This window comes from Phyllostomus hastatus, unplaced genomic scaffold, assembly GCF_019186645.2.
Source record: "Phyllostomus hastatus isolate PE091 unplaced genomic scaffold, TTU_PhHast_1.1 phas_contig_468, whole genome shotgun sequence".
NCBI classification, from domain to species: Eukaryota; Metazoa; Chordata; class Mammalia; order Chiroptera; family Phyllostomidae; genus Phyllostomus; species Phyllostomus hastatus.
This window is the reverse complement of record NW_025333884.1, coordinates 1,998,812-2,021,970: the sequence shown is the minus strand read 5'-3', so window position 1 is coordinate 2,021,970 and position 23,159 is coordinate 1,998,812. Positions and strand designations below refer to the sequence as shown.

Genomic DNA, 23,159 nt, shown 5'->3' with positions numbered 1-23,159 from the left:
TACTAAAAAGAAATTCTAACTGATGTACTCAGGCTCTAGCCCTACACATGTCACTGATTCTTATGTGAACTTGGAGGCATGGGGAGAATATGGATGTTATTTTTTCATTTGGGGCTGAATAGTGCTGGGACGAAGAGTGTGGAGTCAAATTTATCCTCAGTTCCTAGGGGTGCTATTGCCTGGAAACCTCACATTGGAAACCACTGATTTAGAAAATAGCTTCCAGTGCCCCCTGGAGGGAGGGGAACAGAGTTATTGGACAAGACTTTTGGCTCTCTCCTTCCTTTATTGGCCAGAATTGGTCACATGGTCACCTGTAGCTGCAAAGCAGTCTGGGAAAGTGAGGACCTGACAGTTCCAACTTCTTTCCTGGGAGGCAGTGTCTGACAGAGGAGAGAGGAGTCACTGCTGGGGAGCAATCCACAGGACCTGCCACACTTTCTCTCTCATATGTATTTGTTGAGCATCTAACCTGGCACAGACAAATCCTCTATGTCAACCAGAGCAGCCTCTCTTTTATTTTACGTGTTAGTCTCCATCTCACATCACACTTGCAAAAAGTTTGTCCATTTCATTGGCATTTTCAAAGAATAAGCTTTAGGTTTTATTGACCAACTCTAATTTTGTTTTATATTTTGTCCATTTTTGCTTTTATTGTTCTCAATTCCTTACCTTTTTTTCTTCAATTTATTTCGTGGACTTTTTCTAGTTTCTTGAATGGAAAGCTTATTTGGTTGACTTTAAAAGTTTTTTTCTTTTATCACTTTCAATGTATTTCAGCATTGAAGGTTATCATTCCCCCTCTGAGTGTGGCTTTGGCCATACCCTACAGATTTCTATACTAGTGTTTTCATTGCCATTTGATTCTGGTTGATTTTGCTGTTTTTTTTGTTTGTTTGTTTCTAGTTTTGTTTAATATTTATTTTATTTTTTAAAAAACTTTTATTGTATTTTTTCCATTACCATTTATCCCCCTATATCCTCTTCCACCTACACCTCCCCCCCCCACTGGATATTTTGTATTTTAATGGTCTCTGTTATCTAAATATTATTTAAATTTAAGGAATTATTTATAAGTGTGTAGAAATATTTGGGGAAGGAAGGCTATAGCTTTTGAACTGATACCTCCTTTTATTTCATTGCTATTAAAATAATATGTTGACCTACGATGTAAGCTTTGCATTTGAAAAAAGGGCTCTGAGGCTAATAAAATGGTTTGGGAAGGTCTAGTCCACCCTAAGTTCATACCCTGAACAAACTGAGGGCCTAGTGACTCCATGACAAATGTGAGATTATGACCCAGATTTTATAACTCATTCTGGTGATCTTTTACTGCTCACCATCCCTCCTCAACACAGCCATCCTCAGAAAGGCTGTCTTGAAAGCTTCCAGGAAATCTCTGTATTGGGCTTTCCCTACCCAAACCTCTCTTTCTCCCCCAAGCCTGGAGTCTGCCATCACCACTTCTGGCCAACACCAAGAGTCTCTCTCTAATGGGGCATCTTGGCTGGGAGGAGCCTGCAGCTTGTGAGAGGAGTTAGAAGGCACACTCTCTCTCTGGCTCCCACTCCCCTGATCTCTCCTCTCACCCAGCCCCTGCCTCATTTGCATTCATTTATTCACACGGCCCTGTCCTGTGCATAAGCAGCTTTGCTTGAGGGCCTGGGAGATGGAGTGAAGTACAGCATAGGGGAGGGCCATGTCCCACAGAGCCCACCTCTGTTTGGTGTCCCTGGGAGGGGCAGCCTGTGACCCATGGGGAGGCAGGACCTTCAGATATAACCTGGGGAGACAGGGGAAGGGCCCTAGTTCCTGACAGTAAGCAGTGGGGGCTCCAGCCCTGGGATCTGGGCACCCCACTGCATGCATGCCCCCAGACTGAGAGTGACCTTGGGTGCAGAGGGAAGCCAGTGGGCTCTCAGGAAGCGGCAGGACTGGCCCTGGTGGAAGGAGAGGCTGACACACACTCGTGTTAACCAGGATGTTTATGGCCTCCCTGGCTCCCCGACAGTGCAGGGAAGGAGTAGGGCCCTGTCGGCTCTAACTCTATTGTGGAAGCAGGAGGACAGAGGACCACAGCCATGGCGACCCTCCGCTCACGGGGAGGGCGTGGGGAGGATGCCACGAGGAGCTCTTCTCTCTGGAGGCGTCCGGGTCCACGCTGCTACGCCAGGGCTGCGGTGGGGGATGGGCAGAGGGATGGAGGAGGCCGTCAGGGAGGGGAAGGAGCAGCCCCCAGTGCCCCTCCCCTCCCGCGACCCTGCCCACCCCCAGCCTCCAGGCGGCCCCACCCCCCACGCTCAGCCTGTGCCGGGTTCAGGTGCAGGAAGGTGGCGGTGGTCCTCGTGCAAGGGAGAGAGGCTGACTGTGAGAAGAGAGACAGGTGAAGGGAAGCCCGGGGCCTCACGGGGGTGGCCTGCTGTCGCTGGACAGCATTGTCCCCCCATCACGGACCTGGAAAACCAGGGCCTGGTGAGCGAATGGGTGAAAGCAGGGGTGCAGAGGTGTCTGCCCGTGGTGGGGTGCCTGATCGGGGAAGCTTCCAGTCTGAGGGAGGGAGGCTCTGTCCGTGTGTGACTCGGGGACATGGCTTCTGAGACTGCCTGGTCTGCTGCAGGGAGGCCAGACCCCAGTCTGGGATGACCTAGTCCACAGTGTCCGAGAGTGCCTGCCCTAACGGGTGACGCCCGGCTCTGCCTCTGAGACATGGTCTCTCAGGCCTCTTGAGGCTCTGGAGACGCTCAGTCTGTTAGGGAGACACATTCCCTGGCCCTGGGAGCTCCCAGTCTGATGGAGGAGACATGGTCCCTGGCTCTGGGAGCTCCCAGTCTGATGGAGGAGACATGGTCCCTGGCTCTGGGAGCTCCCAGTCTGATGGAGGAGACATGGTCCCTGGCCCTGGGAGCTCCCAGTCTGATGGAGGAGACACAGTCCCTGACTCTGGGAGCTCCCAGTCTGATGGAGGAGACATGGTCCCTGACTCTGGGAGCTCCCAGTCTGATGGAGGAGACACATTCCCTGGCCCTGGGAGCTCCCAGTCTGATGGAGGAGACACAGTCCCTGACTCTGGGAGCTCCCAGTCTGATGGAGGAGACACGGTCCCTGACTCTGGGAGCTCCCAGTCTGTTGGGGAGACACGGTGCCCAACACCTGGGAGCCCAGTCTGATGGGGAGACACAGCCGCCAACATCTGGGAATTCCAAATCTGGTGAAAAAGACCTTGTTCCTGACCACCAGGGAGCCCCCAGTCTGATGGAGGAGACACAATGCCCACCAGCTGGAGACCGCTGTGCTAATGCAACAGGTTATTCCTATTTCTGTTTGAGAGGTAAATTCCACCCTGTGCTGGTAGCAGTTCTGTCCTCACTCTCACTGTAATGCAACGGACAAGACACAGTCCCCACCGTCTAGGGCACTGGGTGGAAGAGGGCAGCCTGATCTACCCTGACTCTATACCTCCAGCCTGTCTGATGGGGAGGCAAGTCCCCATCATTAGCCCATTTGCCCAGTGGGGCGGGAGATGCAGTATCCTGTGTGTTTTAGGGCCCACTCGCCTGTGGGATAAAGGATGCCCTACCCTCAGGCTCGGTCCCCTTCTCAGAACTTTCAGTCTGGAGGGCCTCTTGTAAGAGGGAGAAGGCAGGGAGGCCCCTGTGGTAGCCACAAGTCTGAAAGGGGAGGCCTGTCTGCCCCTGGTCTGGGTCATCGGTGTGACGGAGGAGCCAGAAGAGCTCGTCTGGAGACCCCTGAGTCAGACGGAGGAACTGCTCCCTTCTCCACGTCTGGTGGGGAGGCATATCCGTCCTTGATCTATGTCCCCCAGCCTTATGGAGGAGTCAGGGGCCCCTTTCGGGAGCCCCCGTCTGAAAAGAGGCGCCCCCCGGCCCTCCTGCACACTCACGGGCCACCTGCAGCTCCAGTTCCAGCGACTCGGTCTTGCCCTGCAGGGTGACCGTCTTGAGTGTGTAGCGTCCGGCGTCCGTGAGGTTCAGCTTCTGCACCAGCAGCGAGCAGTTGGCGAAGCCCACCTCCCGGCCTGTGTGCGCGGGGCCTGCGATCCAGTTCCCCGACGGCAGCTGGCTGAGCAGCCGGTTGGGCTCCGAGGCAGGCCCACGGTACCAGGCATAGACCAGCAGGTCCTTGGGGTAGCCCTGCACGGTCAGCGTCACGTCCTGGCCCTCCGTGGGCTTGCTGGGCACCGGCACGATGGACATGGCGACCACGGCCGCTGGGGAGAGAGCAACGGGGCGCAGGGTCAGCTGGGCCTGCACTGGGCACAGTGTCCCCCTCCCGCCCTGAGCTGGCTCATCGACGCCTCCCCCCAGCTGGCTGGCGCCCCCACCCGCAAGGCTCTGGGAAGGAGACAGAGGAAGGAGGGGACTGGTGTGGCGGTGGTGGCAGTGTCCCTACAGTGCCTGCCAGGGGGCCATGTCTCCCCCGTTAGACTACAAATTTCCAGACTTTGGGGGGTCTCTGTCCCATGAAACTGAAGGACCCTAGAGAATAGGGTCCTGTCTCCTCCATCAGATTGGAAATTCTCCAAATATAGGGGCCATGTCTCCCCTATCTGATTGGAAACTCTACAATATGGGGGACCGTGTCTCCCCCATTTTAAAATTTTTATTTAAAAAAAACTGACTGGGAATCAAACCTGCAACTTTTTGGTTACAGGAAGACTCTCCAGCCAACTGAGCCGCACCGGCCAGGACATTGTGTCTCCCCCATTAGATTGGAAATTCTCAGAACATGGGGACTGTGTTTCCCCCATCAGATAGTTGGAAGTTGTGTACCCCGGGTTGCGTGTCTTCTCTCCAACTGAGAGACCTCAGGATGTGGGGGCCACAGTTTCCCACCAGGCCGAAAATTCCCAGAGGGTAGGAGGCGTGTCTCCTCCATCAGACAAGATGTTCCAGTCTGTGGGGTAGGTCTTTCCAGTCAGCCCGGGAAGCCCAGAGACTGGATTAAGGCATGACACTAGAAATTCCTAGAAAGTGGGAGGCCTCTACTCCCCCATCAGATTGGGAGTACCCCAAAGGGGGGAACCGTGTCTCCCCCATCAGACTAGGAATTCTAAGAAGTAGTAAATAAAAGTGGCCATGTCTCCTCCATCAGAACAGGAAATCTCTCTAAGTGTGCACTGGGCCTCCTCCGTCTGCTGAGGAGCTGGGTGAGATGGGGTGTCATGCCCCCAATGTCGCTGCTGGAAAGCCCACTGCCCCTTCTGCCTGACTGGCAGCTCCTCGCGGGAGGAGACCCTGCCTCCCTGCTCTAGGACCATGTCTTTCAGGGCAGAGGCTGTGTCTCCTCCATCAGAGCAGCAGCTCCCCCAGGTAGGGGGAGAGCGGTGTCTCCCTTTTCCTCTGTCTCTTTCCTGGCACCTGCCACAGGGTTGCTGACAGTTCAGGAGGCCATTTGGGGCACTGTGCCCACTCCCTGCACGTACCTGTGTACCTGGGGCCCCCCCACCCCCCGCCACAGGCAGATCTTGGGGAGAACACCTGAGGTCGTCTGGCCCACCCCCGTCTCCTGCCCAGACCGGCTGCCAGGGCCCAGGTGGGGCAGGGCAGGAGGTGCACTTACCTTTGGGGATGTCATTTCTGCTTTGGGTGAAAGAGGATCCACCCTTTGGATGAGACCCAGCCTGTTAGGAGGAGGGAGGGGCGAGGGAGGGAGGGGAGGACTGTTCCCTCTGTCCCCAGGGAATGGTGGCCACTTGGGAAGGAACCAAGGCAGAATGAATCAGACCCCAGCATTCAATGTCACCATCCCCAGGGGATGCAAAAATGTCCCCTGAGGATCCTGATGGCTCTGAACACACTAGCTGTGTCTGCACTACCCACAGCCCCCAGGGCATCTGAGGACAGGGATCAGAAAATGCCTCCCCAGCTGTGTTTTTCCATTTGCCAACAATTGGCTCTGATTTTCCGTGCGTACGTGCGCTCGCACCGTCTTCTGGGCCAGATAACGGGGAGATCTGGTGGGCCACCCAGAACCTCAGCTGCCTGCGCCGCAGGGAGTGCGCCACGCCCCTCGGCAGCTGGTGACTGAATTTAGAAGCGGCGCGCCCGCGTGAGGGGACAGCTGAATGTTCTCCCACTCTCGCCACTGCGAAATGTGGGGCACCTGACCCATTTCTCACTTTGCCACCCTTCAAGGAAGAGAGTCAGTTTTGTCGTTTGTTTTGCAGGCGACTGGGAGGGGCTGTCTCCATCGTCCCCTGCAGGAAGAGGGGTCCACCTGACGTGCCCCTCTGCTGCTTGGCCAACAAACAGACCCCAGCATTCTCTCCCTTTCCAGTCATGTTGCTGGGCAAGCTGTGGCCTGTGGGTGGCGCCACCAAACCCTCGCAGTTCCACCGGGCCTCAGTGAGGAGGGGGTAGGGGGTGGTGGGTGGGCCGGATCGGGGCGACTCACCAGAGAGCTTGACCACCACCGAGGCCGAGCCGGAGAGCAGGGTCTTGGTGTTCTTAGCGATGCACGTGTAGGTGCCCTCCTGGGCGGCGGTCATGCTGCTGATGTTGAGGTGGTCTCGGTCGTTCTTTAGGGCCCGCCCGTTCAAGGCCCACACGTACTCGGGCTCCGGGCAGGACCGGGACACGCACCACAGCGTGAGGGACGTGTTGAAGTCGACTTTGATGGTGCAGCCCGTGCGGGGGATGGAATCCTGCACGATGGCCACGCGTTCCGGGCCGACTGTGGGGGCAGCAGCGAGAGAAAAACGGGGCAGTAGAGGGAGAGGGGAGGAGAGGTGGGCACCCCTGGCTTGCTTTCCACCAGGCTGAGCCCCTGGAAGGATCTGAGCCTAGTGGAGGGAGAGCGCTCTGGCCTGTGTGAGGCCCATATGGGTCTCTAGCTTGCTTTAGGATCTCCAGACCCTCTTTCCTTCTCTGGTGTTGGGGGTGGGGGTCCCAGTTTCTCTTCTGTAAAAAGAGGGTGTTGAGCCAGACTAAATGTTGAGATATTTTTTTGAAATCTATGGCTCCATTAAAAAAATAAATTAGTCTAGATGATTGGTTTCCAATAAGGCAGTCTAAGAGTCTAGAATGCTAAGGCTCCGACAGTGATGCTGTCAGGTTCTAAGATTCTAAGTTTCTAGAGATCTATGCTTCTAAGATGCTAGGACAGGGTGGCTCTAAGCTTTTAGAATCAGGTTCTAAGATTCTAAGAATCTCTGCTTCTAGAATTGCTAGGATCCTCAGAGTCTAGAATCCTGTGCTTCTCAAATCGGAATTCCTTGGTTGTAGGATTCTAGGCTCTAAGTTTTTCTACATCGCTGGCCCTCGAGTACCTCAGCAGGTTATTTCCCCCAGATTCCACGCTGTGGATCGGCCGCCCTGGCAACGACTCCCGGCTCTGATGGTGTTTTTATCTCCCTTCTCTCCTCCCTCGCCCAAACCAATCACCCCTCTGGCCCTTCCCTGCAAATGCTGCTTCCAGCGGGAAGGTCGTTCGATTCCAAAAGAGCTGCTAGTCTTTAGGAGGTGGGTCACGTGTACGTTTGAAGAGGGTTCCCTGGTTCCTAACCCCTGCAGGCCTGCGGGCCCAGTGTTTGCCTTGGGCGCCCTCTCTTGGCCTCAGTTTCCCCACCTATGAGGCTCGGGCACCCGGTGTCCCTGGCGGGGCCGGGAGGACTCACAGTACACGGTCAGGTTGATGGGCTCGCTGCGGCTGACACTGACCGGGTTCCAGACCTCACACTGGTAGGCTCCGGCCTCCTCCCGGCGGATGCCATGCCGGGTCAGCACCCGGCCGTCGGCGGACAGGCCGAGGCGCACGGCGATGGGCAGGGCCTCGCCGTTGAAGAACCATCGGACCTCAGCGGGGCTGGGGCTGCTGCAGAGCAGGCGCAGGGTGTCTCGGCGCTCCACCAGCTCCGTTTCGTTGGCCATGACCACAGGCTGGGCCAGGATCTCTGTGGGGCAAGAGACAGAGGGGGAGGGCGCCAGGCACCGCCTGCTCCCAGGGGCGCCCTTTCCCCAGGCAAAGGGGCATGGGCTGGATCCTGGGGGTGCCCCTGTGACCCCAGCCAGAGTGGCAAAGAATGGGATAAAAGGCAGGTCTAATCCTGGATGCCATCCTGAAGGAGGTGAGCATTTTAATGTTACCTCAGGTTTTTTTATGGCTTTACTATTTTTTAGGTTTTTTATTTTATTTTTTTTTTAATTTAAGGGGTTGGAGAGCAGGTGGGAAGGCTTGGCTGGGGAAGAGGAGGTCTGGGCGGTGTCTCACCATAGACCCGCAAGCGTCCGTAGCCCACCTCCGTCTGAAGCTGCCTGTTGAGGGTCTGCAGGATGTAGGTGCCTGAGTGCCCAGGCAGAGCACCGCGGATGTCCAGGCTGCCGTCGGGGCGCACAGCCTCCCGCCCCGTGTGGGCCGGGCCGGGGGTCTCATCGCCTGTGCTTACGATGTAGCTGGCCACCAGGTAAGCCAGGTTGATGGAGGGCCCCGCATACCAGTTGTAGGCAAGCTCCTCCCCCGAAAGCCCATGGACAACCAGCGTGATGTTGTCCCCTTCCGCCGGCTGGCCAGGCTCGGGGGTGATAGTGATCTCGGCCCCTGTGCTGAGGAACACGGCTGAAGAAAAGGAGCCAGAGGGGTGGGACGAGTCAGGTTTGGCCGGGGTCCCCGCGCAAGACCCGGGAGGCTGACCTGTGTGTTCTGGGTGCATCCTGAGTGCTCAGTGAACGTTAGGCAGCCGCAGGCTCTGCGCCCTGGGGAGGCTGTGCGTGCTCTGAGGGCTGAGTTCCACGGCTGTGCCGAGAACCTAGCCTAAGGCTTTCCCAAGCGCAGGGCTCACACGCAGCCCGTGGGGCCTTGGGATTTCGTGGGGCCCAGAGAATTTTCTGGCTGTGAGAGTCACCAAACTGAGTCTTCCAAGACCAGGCTGGCTCCTCCAGGCCCTTGGCCCTGGCTCCCCGGTCCAGTGTTCTTCCTGCACTTCCCCATCATTAACACACTCCGCCCCCTTTCTTCTGAACCCGGCAGGCGAGCTCCAAACCCGACCAGCTAGTCAGGGCTGCTTGGGTCTGAGTTATGTGGGCTCCCCGAATGAGCGCTGTGGCCGAGCTCCCATAAGAAGTACTCCCGTACCTGGCCCAGTTTCCGGTACTTTCCAGGTTAGCAGAGCCCGGCTAGGAGGGAGGGCCCTGGGGCTAGCGCTCATCCCTGCCACTTCTGGCTGTGTGACCCCAGGCAGTGAGTCGACCTCTCTGAGCCTCAAGTATCTCAACTGTGAGGTGGGGGTCACGAGTGGGCCTCCCTCACAGGTGGGTGTCAACACAGGAGAGCACGGAGAACAGCTCCAGGTGCCCGTAGCAAGCACCGGTAACACAGCTCCAGATGACCTTCCAGTGACCCTGTGAGCTAGGTCCATTTCACAGACCAGGAAACTGAGGCTGAGAAGGGGCAGGCAGCTGCCCAAAGCCACATCCTCGGGGGTTAGAACTCACCCTCCTTAAGCCTCCAGACCTCAGTAAGGGTTTGCCCCATGAATGAAGGCGCAACAGTGGCTGCCTCACCCTGGTTCATGCTCTGGTCCTAGAAGTCTCCACAGTCCACCCTGCCACCCTCTCTGGGTGGCTGAGCTGCCTCGGCTCATGCTGGCGCCTCTTGGAGCCTGCGGGGAGCAGAGCTGCCCTCCCTACCCAGCATGCTGGACGGCTGCTCACGCCTTCCCTCTCCCGGCCGGCTGGGATCCCCTACCTCCCTGAAGCTACCCGGGGCTGGGGTTCTGGGGGGCAGCATTCTCGCTCACCGCTGAGGAGGAGCCAGCTGCACCGGGTCAGCGCCATCTTTCACCCCAAACCTGGGTCTTGGAGATGGTGGTGCTGGCGTCCAACGCTCTGAGGCCCGTCCTGGTTGGGGCTTGGCTCCGTCTGGCGCCGGACCTGGGAGGGTTTGGCGATTTGGAGCCGGGGGAGATCACCTGAATTTGGAGGGATCGATTCACCAAGGATCTGGGGCCCCGTTTGGGTACCAGGGCGGGCGTGGCAGGCACGGGCCAGGGGCCACGACCTGGCCGGGCCTCCTGGGGCACTGCCTAACCTTTTTTTGTGCCCAGGGCCAGGGTTTGGTACCAGGAGGCGAACCAGGTCGCCAGGGAGGGGGGTAGCGGGGGAAGGTTTTAGGGCAGTTTTTACCCACGGCCCAGGCCTGGCCTCTCTCTGTCGAGCTCGGGGGTCACTGAGGAGGAAAACTAAGCAACAGTGGCTGCCGTTTTCCAGCCTCCCTGCCTGTGGGCGACCTGCAGCTTTCATCTCAGTGGGTGTCCTGTGAGGGGGTACTGTTAGAACCCCCATTCATTTATAGGTGGGGAAACTGAGTCACCAGGCAGGGGCTCTGACTTGCCTAAATTCCGGAAGGGAGAGGCACTTGAACTCTGCTCTGTTTCCCAGTCCCTGCAGAAGGGCCCAAGGCTGCGCACTGCCTTTGGGGCTGTGCTTCTTGGCCTTCCCAGCAGGACCGAGAAGTGATGGTGCAGATGCTGCTCAGGGCTGTGGCCAGCGCCTGGCAGAGCTGGGCCCGACTGTGAGGTCTGGTGGGTGTGACTGTTATTACAAGTGTGAGCCTGGACCTACTGCCACCGTCTTCCACCTCCATGACTCTAGGCAGGCGATGGAGCCCACCAGGCCTCAGTTTTCTCATCTGGAAAATGGGAACACAGTCTGTGCCCCTCTCATAGGGCTGCACTGAGGATTAAATGAGAAAACGTGTGTGTAGTTCTTATAACAATGCCCAGCCCGGAGCAAATGCCCAGCAAATTGTGCGTTTGTTCATTAGTTCATTCATTCATTCATTCGGCAAATGTTATGTGAGCGCCTGCCAGGCCTGTTCTGGCTGCTGGTGGAGACAGTCCCTGCCTTTGTGGGCTGACATTTATGGGGTAAATGAAAAATGTAAAATCTCTCCCATGTCGAATGGAGATATATGTCATCTAGAAAAATAAAGCCAGCAAGGGGGGTTGCAATTTTTAAATCAGGGGCAAAGGAGGGGACCAGGGAGGGTGTCTATGGGGAGGGTATGTGGGGCGGAGGTCATGGCGGAGTCAGTGGGACCTGTGGAGGGAAGAGCGATCCTGACAGACGTGTTGTTATCGATGTCCTGATGGCGTCTGGGTCCTGGTCCCTCCGAGGCCCCGGAGGCCTGCTTCTGGGCAGGGAGCCATACCTGTGGCTCACCTGTCCTGGTTTGTTTCTCCAGAGCCATGTCCTGAGCTGCCCTGGCTGGGCGGGGCTCCAGCAGGGGGAGTGACAGGTGGGGGTGACCTGGCACCTCCTGCTCCCCCCACCCTGCTGGTGACCTCACCTCACCCTTCTCGGTGCCCGCCCTGCCCCCTCCCCTGAGCCCCGGGACCTCCTCCCAGCGTCCTTCCTGATGCCTCCCCGGTGTGCCCGAGTACTTCTCGCTCGCCTCGTCCCAAGCTGACCTTGGCATCTTCCCCAGACCTGCTCCTCCTCCCTGTCCCCTTATCAGGGATCGGCGCCACCATCCACCGTCATAGGGACACAAAGACCGAGGCCTCGTCCCTGACGCCTCCTGGCACCCCCACCCCCACCACACCATACCTTATGGCGCCTCCTTCCTAAGTATTTCTTCCATGGACGCCTTTCTCTCCCTCTCTGCAGCCCTGGCCCTGGTCCAAGCACCTCCTGCATCCTGTCTGGCTTCCCCTCCAACTCCTCCGTGGTCTCTGCCCACCGCCCTCCCACCAGGGTGCGCAGAGCCTGCCACGCATGGCTCCCCAGTGTCCTCAGGAGAGCCCAGCTCCTTGTCCTGACCCATGTGTCCCGGCCTTATGAGACACCTCTCCCTTCTGGAACTTTCTGCTCCAGTTATTCTGTCTCACTTGTGCTCCCTTCACTTAGCATGTCCCCTGCTTCATTGCCTGCCCAACAATTCCTCCTCCTCCAGGAAGACCTCCTGGACTCTCAGGCTGGGTTGAGTGTGCTCTGGGATCCCCATTCCTAACCTGGCCCCCTTGGGTCCTTACTGTCTGGGTGATGGGTCTGTCTTCCCGATTGGACTGTGAGTCCTGGGAGCGCAGGACCAGGGCTACTGTGGTCTCCACTGTGTCCCCAGCACTGCCCAGCCCAGGGTGGGGCACAGAGCAGGGGCTCAGGGAGTATTTGTGGAACTGAACACCAGGTGTGGATGACACAGAAACAGGAGCCTCCAGGGAGGCCAGGTTTCTGGCGATTTGGCTGAGGAGCAGGACGAGGACACGGCTCCTGGAGGCTTGGGGAGGGACGCGGCTGGTGTCCAGATTCCGCCATGGCTTCACACCGACCGTCCTCTGCTGTCGCCCCCACCCGCCTCCTCCCTGGTCCCTCTCTGGTGCTCCTGCACGTGAGCCCAGATGCTGGGTCCAACAGACAGCCGCAGTTTCTTGAGCACCTACTATGTGCCAGGCCCAGAGCTGAGCCAAAAGTAGACCAGGCAACCATGGGCAGGGTCCTTTGTTTCTCTGTGAAGTGGGTGGTAGGTAGTTATGACCTTGACCTTCCTGGGAGTCCTCTGGGGGTGGGGGAGAGCAAGTGCATAGAGCACAAGTAGGTGGACGCCATGGGCCGTTCATCATTCACCAAACATTTGTGGAGGACCTACCTCGGGCTGGGAACTCTGTTGGGTGCTGGGTTACAGCCTGGAGCAGACAGACCAATTGCAGAGCTGGGGAGGATGGAGTGGCTGGGGCACTGGTTCGTGCAGGGCAGTGAGGAGACGTTGCAGGAGGTGGCATGGGGGAGAGACTTTGCTGAGCAAACAAAAAGAGTGTGGAGCCCTGGCTGGGTGGTTCAGTGGGTTGGAGTGTTGTCCTGTATACCACAAAAAAGTTTGAGGGTTTGATTCCCGGTCAGAGCACATGCCTAGGTTGCAGATTTGATTCCCCGATCGGGAAGCGAACAAGAGGCAACTGATTGATGTTTCTCTCTCACATCAATGCTTCTCTCTCTTTCTCTCTCTAAATCAATAAGCATATCCTCAGGTGAGGATTAGAAAAAAAGGAGTCTGGAGACTTTGCTAGAAATAAATGACAGAGATTTATTCAAGGGTCCTGGCGTTTGCAGACTGGAAACACGGCTAGGCAAACTCCCAGAAGTGCTTGGAAGAAGAAAGCAAAGTGAAAAGCTCTTATAGCAAATAAAAGTACATTCTGGAGAAGGATCAGTCCTGCATTCTTAGCCCGAGGGCTGGTCCAGGCTGGTTATCAGGCAGATTCAGGTAGCCTGCCTGGAAGAGGGGTGCCAGGACGTCTGGTCACGTTGTTCCGGTGGCCTGGATAATGGGTGTCAGGTGGCCTGGATATGTGAGTCCTGCCAGGGACAATTAGACGGCTGCCTGAAGGGCCAGATGTGTACCCAGGCACTCATGCAGAACTGGAGAGTCCAAAAAAGTTCAAATTCCCCGGCTAGTTAGGACAAGAACGGAGTCTTTCCTCTTGCTGCAACCTTCCTAACGTTCATGATTCCAGCAGCTTGGTTAAAATAACTCTGCTTTATGTATTCCCTAGCTTCCCTTTTCCCTGAGACTCCAGAAAGAACCCCTGCTGATTCTGGGGAAAGAGCATTCCTGGCGAGGGAACAGCAAGGGCAGAGGCCCGGAGGCAGGGCTGTTTGGGTAAGAGTGAGACCAGAGAGGCTCGAGCCTTTTGCAGACAAGGAAACTGAGGCGCAGGGACCTTGCCTCCAGAGGTTGGAGCAGATGAGTCTTTTCTCCCCACAGCCAACCGGGGGCGAGGTTCTCTGACCCCGTCCTGTCAGCTCCCCGCCCCCAACCCCTGCCCTCTTATCTCACCAGCCGCCTCATTAATCCCGGAGGGAGCCAGAGGCTGCCTGGGGCCTCCTCATTCAGCCCAGTGGCCAAGGCCCTGCCCAGCAGACTTAATCAATATCTGTCAGATAGAAACGGTGCCCGGTGCCCCGTGGCAGGACCCTTGTCCTAGTCTCCCTGCGCTTAGACCTTGAAACCGAGGGGTTGGCTGGCGGCGTTCTCACCCCTCCTTCCTCCTCCCCTTATCTCACCAGGGTGAGGCTGGAGGTGCTGCAATATTTACTCAGGGACCTGACCTCCAGGTGTGGCTTCCTTTGCCGGCTTGGCAAGGTCTGGGCTTGGTCCTGGGAGGCTGTTCTTGGGGGGCCGGGGGAGAGACCCAGTGTCCCCTGAACTGCTCGCCCTGGGAAGTGCACCCAGACAGCTGTGCAGGAGGGGACAGGGAGTCGCAGAAGCGAGTCTCACACCTTTGCACAGGCCATTCCCTTCATGTGGATATCCATCTCTCCCCCCTCCTGCTCCCCCCTCACCTCATTCACCTGGGTTTTCCCAAGCCATTTAATCATTTAACAAATATTTATTGAGCATGGACTATCTGTAGGCTGTGTCAAGGCCACAGGCAACATCCCTTCCCTTGTGGGGCCGAATCCTATTGGAGCGAGGTGGGCAGTAATGAAACACCTGCTACAGCATATCCTGTCAGGGAGAGTGCGCCATAAAAACCAAATAGGGCAAGAAGATAGGGAGAGACAGGGGTCACCCTTTTAAGGAGGGAGGGTCAGGGAGGGTCTTTCTGAGGAGGTGACCTAAAATAGAGACCTGAAGGAGGTGAATACCTCGGGAAAGAGGGGCAGGAGGCACAGCAGGTGCAAAGATCCTGAGGCAGGAAGGTCTTTGGTGAGCATGTGGAAGGCAAGCAGGCTGGTGTGGCCAGAGCCCAGTGTTGGAGGGGACGGTGGGAGGAGGCGGTGACACCCTGCCCTGTCCATATTATTTGAAAGAAAATTTAAGCCACTATGTTCTTTTGTTCATAGATACTTCAGCCTGTATCCCTAAAAGATAAGGACTCATTGGGGAAAAAACAAACAAACAAACCCAACTCACAGCATCATTATTTCACCTAAAAAGTGAAAAGAAAATGAACAATGAACAATTCCTTAGCATCTTTGAATACCCGGTCAGTGTTCAATTTTCCAGTTGTCTCATAAATATCGTAATCTTGTTATCAGCTTCAGGCGTTAATTTCCATCCCAGAAAATTCACCTTGGGCAGCCATCACCCAAATCTAGTTTTATTTTTATATTTTTATCATCACCTGAGGATATTTTTTCATTGCTTTTAGAGAGGAAGGGAGAGAGAGAAACATCCATGAGGGAGGGAGGGCAGGAGTGGGGAGGGGGGAAAGAGGGGAGAGATAGGGGGGCAGGGGGAGAGATGAGACTGGTTGCCTTCCATTTGCTCCTCAACTGGGGATCAAACCCACAGCCCTCTAACTATAGGACGGTGGCGCTCCAACCAACTGAGCCACACAGGCCGGGGCCCAGATCTACTTTTAGAACACTTTTATCACCCTGGAAAAGTTCCTCGTGCCAAGGTTTCAAATAGTTCAATATATCGACGTGTTTGCTTCAGCAGTCGGCTGCGTTCCTCAAACCCAATCTGCCGTGGAACCCCTAGGCTGCCCCTCCCCCCAGGTACGGGAGGGAGCCCGCGACCCGGGTCAGTCTCGGGTCTACCTGCTCCAGCTGACCCAGCGACTCTCAGGGGCAATGCCCTTTGCTCACAAAGAGGCTGGATTAGGGAGGGAAGGGTTTTCCCCATGAATCATAATCACTCTCTGTCTCAGCCCAGCCCACTTCCTTCCCCACACGGCCACTTCCTCATCTGCAAAATAAGGAGCCGCAGCCCTGAGAATCTAGTGGTGCCCGCAGACTCGGCGGAAAAGGGTGGTGGTGGCAGGCAGCGACCTCTGCTGGGCAGAGGCGGGCTCCTGCAGGCTCCCTGTTCCAGCCGAGGACCGGGGTCTCTTCCTAACTGGGCCAGACACAGAGCTCCATGCGCGAAATTCCACCCTCAGCGATAGCTCCTGGGCGCGAAGCCTCGCGCTCTGCTCCGTGCCCTCTCCTGAGGGGCAGAGCCCTCTGCTTGCACACACAGAGACCCCAGCGTGGTCTGCGGGCGTGGGTCACATCTTGGTCGGTCTTTCTCTGAGACAGGGAATAAGCAGAAGGTAGAGCTTGGGTGTTGGAAAGACTTTAGTTCCATTCCCAGTTTGTCCACTTATGCCCTGACTCAGTTTTCTCATCTGTGAAATAGGGACAATATAGTTTTTCCCTCACAAAACTGTTCCCAGGATAAAATAAGTGAGTAAATGGAAAGTGATTAGCACAGTGTACACAGTAAGTGCTCAATAAGTGTTTACTATTCATTATTATTCCATTGGGCCCCAGATTGCCCCCCCACCACTAGACTGCATGCTACCTGAGAGTAGGAGGTGTGCTGGTTTTATCTTCATGTCTCTGGTGCCTGACTGAGTTCACTCAACAGAGTGTGGTATATAGTAGTTGCTTAATAAAGGTTTACCAGTGAGTGAATGGAGACTGCTAGGTACAGGAAGAGAAGAATCTCAATAATGAGAATCCACACACATTCACTTAGTCCACATGCATTTCTCAAGCCCCTCCCCTGTGCCTTGCCTGTGCTGGGTGGTGTTGGGACCCACTGATGACAGACAAAGACAGGCCCTGCCCTCCCAGGGCTCACAGTCCAGCACGAAGATAAATCTGTCTCCAGACAGAAACAACCCAGAGTAAGCAGGGCTGAGGTGGATGAACTCAGGGGAGACCTGACCCAGCTTGGGGGCTAGGGAGGGCTTCCTGGAGGAAGCAGTGTCTAAGCTGAAACATAGAGGATGAATGGCGGTGGGGTGATCAGAGTGGAGGTGTGTGTCTGTGGACATGATCCAGCAAAGGGAACAGAATATGCAAGGACCTGGAAGAAGGTTGGTTTGGTGGACCACAGGCCCCAGGGTGGGGGCGAGAGGCAGGGGGTGCTGAGAGGTGAGGCGGAGGAGTCCCTAGGAGCCAGACCTCACAGGGACTTGAAGGCTGTGGTGAGAAGCCTGGACTTTGAGGGCACTGGGGAGCCATAGATGGTTTTGAACAGGGAGGGGCAGTGTTGAGTCTGGGCTTTAGAAAGATCCCTTGGATTGTCTGGTGGGAGGGTGGCAGGGGGCAGGAGACCAGGTGGGGCCTGGGGAGGGGACTCGGAGAAAGCCTGGCTCAGGGCTGTGCTGTGGAAACCAGGGAACACACAATTTAGGTGATGTGGGTGGCACTGTCTGCCCCAGTGGCAGTGAGGGAGGGAGGTGCCCTCATTTTAGGTCTGTGCAGCTGGGTGAACTCTCTGTGTGCCCAGAAGGGTGGAGGAAGGGGCAGAGGCTGGGGGCAGGTGCATGGACAGCGGCCAAAGGCAGCCAGGGCTCCTGCCGGTGGGTCTGCCATGGTCCTCTGCTGCCCCCTTCTGGCTCCACGTTGACTCCAGTCCCGCCTGCAAGACTGGCAACAAGGACAGGACCCAATAAACCCAAACCCTAACCAAGGATAACAGATGCTGTTCCTGGGGCGACAGGGGCTGCAGGGCACATCATGTTTGTGGTCCCCAGTCCCACCCACCCCTTAGTCCCGGGTCTCCAGCTGCCTTCTCCTGCCAACACGTGGCCCTGAACTCCAGGTGGGCTCCCCAAACCCTGCCCTCTTCTTTCTTTTATAAAAAACCAGCTTCGTTGGGATATAATTCACATACTGTAGAATTCCCCCATTTGAAGTGCACAGCTCAGTGTTTTTAGTATATTCATAGGGTTGTAAAACCATCACCACAATCAATTTCAGAATCTGTCCATCCTCCCCCTCCCTCGCAGAAGAAGCCCTGTACCCATTAGCAGTCATTCCCCATTCCTCCCTCGTGGCCCCTGGAAGCACCGATCTGCTTTCTCGCTCTATGGATTTGCCCATTCTGGGCATTTCATACAAGTGGAACCCTGCAGTGTGTGGCCTTTTGTGTCTGGCTTCCTTCACCTAACAGTGTACCCTGTTGTAGCACGATCTACATTTGATTTCTTTGTTGAGGCCAAATAATATTTCATGGTCTAAATAGACCACATTTTGTTTATCATTCTGTCCGCTGATGGACACTTGGGCAGTTTCCACCCGCCGGCTATTATGAATAATGCTGCTGTGAACATTTCTGTGCAAGTTTTCGTGTGGATGTGCGCCTCAACTTCTTGAAAGCCTGGCCCTGTGCCAGTGTGAACCCCACCACTGCCCCCTGCCCTCTTGTCTCACAAACCAGACGCCGGAGGGTTCCCCCACTCCGGCACCTCCGCTTTCTCAGCGCCTGCTTCGTTCTCCCTCACGACGTTGGCTGCCCGGGACATCACATTGGATGCTCTGTGGTCAGCTCACCAGGCGCAGGGATATCTGTGTGTGTGTTTTGTTTGTTTGTTTGTTTGTTTTTTCAGCTGCCTCCTCACAGCCTGAAACAGCTGCACACAGCAGGTGATCAACAAATGTTTGTTGAATTGGTGGACGAACAAATTCTTGATCCGCCCTTCTCCCTAATCGCCCACATCTAATCCATGGCCAAATGCTATCCATGTTTCATTCTAAATCGCTTTTGGCTCTCTGTACTTCTTGCCCCAGCCACCTCCATCATCCTGGCCCAGCTCCTGCTGAGTGAATGAACGAGTTGTTGAGTGAATACAGGTAGGAGGGCAGGCCTGCCTGGAAATTCCTCTCAGGGGTGTGGGCTCTGGTGTGAATCCCAGTGGTGTATTGACGGGGCTGTCCATACGTGTTCTGGTTCTCATTATGCTGGGTATAGGGTAGGATTGCACCTGCCCAGCCCTCTTGACAGGGAGTGTATCATATGACTTGCTTTGGCCAATGAAATGCAAGTGGGAGTGTCACGTCTGGCAGAAGACTTTCAAAGCCAGTGTGTGATTGGCCATGGCCCCTCCTTTTACCTGCACAGGGATGGGCTCTGTCAGCCTAGTTCATGAATGAATAGGAGGAACCAGAGCTCTCCTGCCGCTGGTCACACCCACCTGCCTGAGATGATCACGTGGCACGGGCAAGAAATAAGTCAGTGATGTTTTAAGCCATGGAGATTGTGGGGTTGTTACTGCAGCATAACTAGCTCGCTTGGTGTGTGACCTGGGGGTAGTCACTTCACAGCTCTGAGCGTCCATTCTCCATCGGCAAAATGGAAATATAATAGTCCCAGCCTCCCAAGGCTGTTCTGAGAATTCAAGAAATTCAACCCTGGCTGGTGTGGCTCAGTGGACTGAGTGCCGGCTCGTGAACCAAAGGGTTGACAGTTCCATTCCCAGTCAGGGCGCATGCCTGGGTTGTGGGCCAGGTCCCCAGTAGGGGGCGTGTGAGGGGCAACCACACATTGATGTTTCTCTCCTTCTTTGTCCCTCCCTTCCCCTTTCTCTAAAAGTAAATAAATAAAATCTTTAAAAAATAATAATAAGAAGGATCCAAGATGGAGGCATAGGTGGCTGCACTGTACCTCCTCGCGCAACCAAAACTAAGGACAACAAGAATTTACAAACAGAAAACAACCAGAACAGAGAGAAATGAACTCAATGGAAGTCTGAATACCATACATCCAGTCCGGTAAGGAGGGGCAGAATCGGAGGCCTACGGAGAGGGGTCGAGGGGTACCAGCAGGAAAAATTGGTGGCTGGCAGACGTGCGCTTGCATGGCGCAGACCGCAGACCGCAGCTGATGGACCAGTGGCAAACCCTGGGTGCAGGAGGCAACCAGCAGACCCAGTGAGGCGTGCAAGGCAGCTGGCTGTCCGCAGCCGCACATTCGCGTGCAGAACTTAGCAAAAATGGGCAGCTCGACACAGACCGCTCATCCCAGGGACCCAGCGCCGGGAAACAAAGCCTGAAGGCACCAATTAAAAACACCTGGAAGTTGAGGCTGGGCGATTCTATCAGCTTCACAGGAGGCTCCTTGGAGAAACCCACAGAGTCCGAGAGAGTGCACAAGCCCACCCGCCCGGGAGCCAGCACCAGAGGGGACCAATTTGCTTGTGGGAAGCAGCAAGGGGGACTGGAGTCCTGGTGAGAGTGGAGCAGGTGCCATTGTTCCCTCTCGGACCCCGCCCCCACATACAATGTCGCAACCCAGAGACTAAGGTGCCCCGCCCTGGTGAACACCTAAGGCTCTGCCCCTCATATGTAACAGGTGCGACCAGACCAAAGAAAAAAATAAAAGAAAAGAAAAAGATGGCTCAAACAGAGTTAAAAGCCCCAGAGCCAATCTTGTTAAGCGGCCGAGAAATAGCCAACTTATCAGATGCACAGTTCAAAGCACTAGTGATCAGGATGCTCATAGAATTGGTGGACTTTGGTCATAAATTAGATGAAAAAATGCAGATTACAATAAGCGAAATGAAGAAAAATGCACACGGAACCAATAGTGATGGAAAGAAAACTGGGTTTCAAATCAATGGAAGGGACCAGAAGGAAGAAAGGAACAACCAACCAGAAAAGAATGAAGAAACAAGAATTCAAAAAAAATGAGGAGAGGCTTAGGGACCTCCAGGACACCTTTAAATGTTCCAATATCTGAATTATAGGGGTACCAGAAGGGGAAGAGGAAACACAATAAGTGGAAAAATTATTTGAACAAATAATAAAGGAGAACTTCCCCAATCTGGCAAGGGAAATAGACTTCCAGGAAGTCCAGGAAGCTCAGAGAGTCCCAAAGAGGTTGGACCCAAGGAGGAACACACCAAGGCACATCATAATTACATTACCCAAGGTAAAAATGAAGGAGAGAATTCTAGAAGCAGCAGGAGATAAGGGGACAGTTACCTACAAAGGAGTTCCTATCAGAATGTCAGCTGATTTCTCAAAAGAGATCTTTCAGGCAAGAAGGGGCTGGAAAAGAAATATTCCAAGTCATGAAAGGCAAGGACCTACATCCTAGAATACTCTATCCAGCAAAGCTTTCATTTAGAATGGAAGGGGAAATAAAGTGCTTCTCAGATAAGGCCAAGTTAAAGGAGTTCATCATCACCAAGCCCTTATTATATGAAAAGTTAAAGGGACTTATCTAAGAAAAAAGAAGATAAAAAAATATGAACAGTAAAAAAAGGACATCAAACTCACAGTTAGTAACAAGCACACCTAAAACAAAAGCAAACTAAGCAAACAAAGAGAACAGGAGAGGAACCACAGAAATGGAGATCACATGGAGGGTTAGCAACAGGGAAGTGGGAGGAAGAGAGAGGGGGAAAAGATATAGAGAATAAGTAGCATAGATGGTAGGTAGAAAATAGGGGGAGGGCAGGAATGGTGTGGGAAATGTAGAAGTGAAAGAACTTATGACACATAGACATGAACTAAAGGGGGGGAATGCGGGTGGGAGGGGAGTGAAGGGGGAGAATGGGACAACTGTAATAGCATAATCAATAAAAATATTAAAAAATAATAATAAAAAGAAATTCAGCCCTCTAAAGGCACAGAGGTCAGGCTTTTTCAGGCTACTGTTTATTATTATTATTATTATTATTATTATTATTATTATTATTATATTCAATTCTGGTCTTACTGTAATGAAGGAAAAAGACCCCTTTGGAACCCCATTTCCTGGAGCTGTGGTAGGAGGAGCTGGCATTAGTCAGATCCGGCAGCCGTAACAAAACACTACAGACTTGGTGGTTGAAACAGCAGATATCTATTTTCTCAGAGTTCTGGGGGCTGGAAGGGCTTGATCAAGGTGTCAGCAGGGGTGCTTTCCCCTCAGGCCGCTCTGCTGGGCTTGCAGGCGGCTGCCGCCTCATTGTGTCCTCCCATGACCTCTCCACGTGGTGCATCTCTGATGCTTCTTCCTCTTATAAGGACGCCAGGCCTATTGGATTAGGGCCTAACCCTATGACCTCTTTTAACTTTTGTTTCACATTTGATACATCTCAATGAGCACATTACAGATACAAGTGAAGGCTCCCCTGCGTACACCTCAACCCCATTTTCCTCTGACCACTCCAGAGGTAAAACAAGTCAGATGTTGGTGTTCTCATTCTCACACATGTTTTTTTTAAAGGCCTTCTTGAGTCCACTTTTTTAAATTAAAGATTTTGTTTACTTATTTTAGAAACATCAATCGGTTGCCTCTCACATACCCCCAACTGAAGACCTGGCCCTCAACCCAGGTATGTGCCCTGACTGGGAATTGAACCAGTGACCCTCTGGTTCGCAGGCAGGCATTCAATCCACTGAGCCACACCAGCCAGGGCTAATAGGGGAATTTAACCTGAAGAATAGGTATCCTATTCTAACAGAAGTCATTATAGTTGCATGACATTTGTGTGATTCTGGTATAAGCATGAGTAATAAATTTCATTGCAAAACACAGTGAGGTGTGCCAGGCTTCCAATGTTGGATGGATTTTATACACTCTGCATGTTAAGTACACCCTCATGGATGTGAGCACAGTATATAGGTCAATGAGTTCCCTGTGCTATGATTTGGCCAAAACAACAGAGAATATTTTAATACTAAATATAAAGCAGAAATGATAACTTTTTAACTATACTTGACTGGTATGTGCAATTTAAACCAATGATAACTATCCACTAAGGCTGTAAAATGTTCATAAGAAAAGATTTCATATTAAATATCAGTCAGTTTTATATATCTACTCCTCATAGACATAGGTTGTTTTCACAGGCATTCTTTATTGCCTCTTAAAGGATCAAACATCATAATTAGATATAGAGTTTTAAGTAGACCTGTAACAGGGTGCAGTCAAGAGGGGAGCCCCAAATAAGGATTTGCAACGAGGTCCAGAAGAGCCTGGAGATAATTGGCTTCATACCACAGGGCCACACCTGTCTGGAATTCTGGCAGCTGTGGCCGATTGTGGGAGGAGCAGAAATGAGGCTGCAGGAGAAGATTGGCAGTGGGGTTTAAACGGAGACACAGTAGCCATTGGGGGTCTCTCTTTTTGGGACCATGGGTCCAGTTAGGACAACGCGGCTTTGGTGTCTCGGTTGGGACCATGTGGCTTGGGTGAGAGTCAGGACCACGAGGCTTTGAAGTGTTCCCTTTTGCCACATGGAGGGTGCTGGGAGGACTGCGTGCGTTTGTGGAGAACTTTAGTTTGTATTATTTCAAATAAATAATACATTCCTTTCCTTTTCACTGATCTCTGGTATTAAGAGATGTCTTTCTTCAGGCGGCGGGTAAAACGAACCCAGTACATGGGGAGGAACCCTGGGAGAAAAAGGGAGGGTCTTTTATATCGCCCCCCCCGCAACCGCCTCGCCCGTCTGTTCTGTAACAGACCTACTGGTACCCAGCTAGTGTAAT

At 54.1% G+C, this 23,159-nt stretch overlaps 1 protein-coding gene across 2 annotated transcripts; it reads right to left on the bottom strand.

The window, feature by feature from the left end:
- Nucleotides 1-1,996: 1,996 nt before the first annotated feature.
- CEACAM16 (CEA cell adhesion molecule 16, tectorial membrane component) lies at nucleotides 1,997-11,696 on the bottom strand. Of its 2 annotated transcripts, XM_045845208.1 has the most exons (7): nucleotides 11,565-11,696; nucleotides 9,755-9,887; nucleotides 8,230-8,574; nucleotides 7,637-7,912; nucleotides 6,415-6,693; nucleotides 3,902-4,228; nucleotides 1,997-2,175 (listed from the first exon to the last, which is right to left on the bottom strand). In XM_045845208.1, the coding sequence occupies exons 2-7, from the start codon at nucleotides 9,789-9,791 to the stop codon at nucleotides 2,165-2,167; spliced, it is 1,275 nt and encodes a 424-aa protein (XP_045701164.1). In that variant the 5' UTR covers nucleotides 9,792-9,887; nucleotides 11,565-11,696; the 3' UTR covers nucleotides 1,997-2,164. The 2 variants fall into 2 exon arrangements, with proteins under 2 accessions (XP_045701164.1, XP_045701165.1); XM_045845209.1 differs by lacking the exons at nucleotides 1,997-2,175; nucleotides 11,565-11,696 and adding an exon at nucleotides 2,301-2,365 and having other exon boundaries at nucleotides 9,755-9,806.
- Between the last annotated feature and the right edge of the window lie 11,463 nt (nucleotides 11,697-23,159).

Coding starts and splice junctions, on each gene's coding strand:
- CEACAM16 (XM_045845209.1), bottom strand. CDS start 9,791: ATGGCGCTGACCCGGTGCAGCTGGCTCCTCCTCAGCG. Junction 8,575..9,754: donor CAGCTGGCTCCTCCTCAGCG/GTGAGCGAGAAT, acceptor CCTTTTCTTCAG/CCGTGTTCCTCAGCACAGGG. Junction 4,229..6,414: donor GGTGGTGGTCAAGCTCTCTG/GTGAGTCGCCCC, acceptor CTCTCTCCCCAG/CGGCCGTGGTCGCCATGTCC.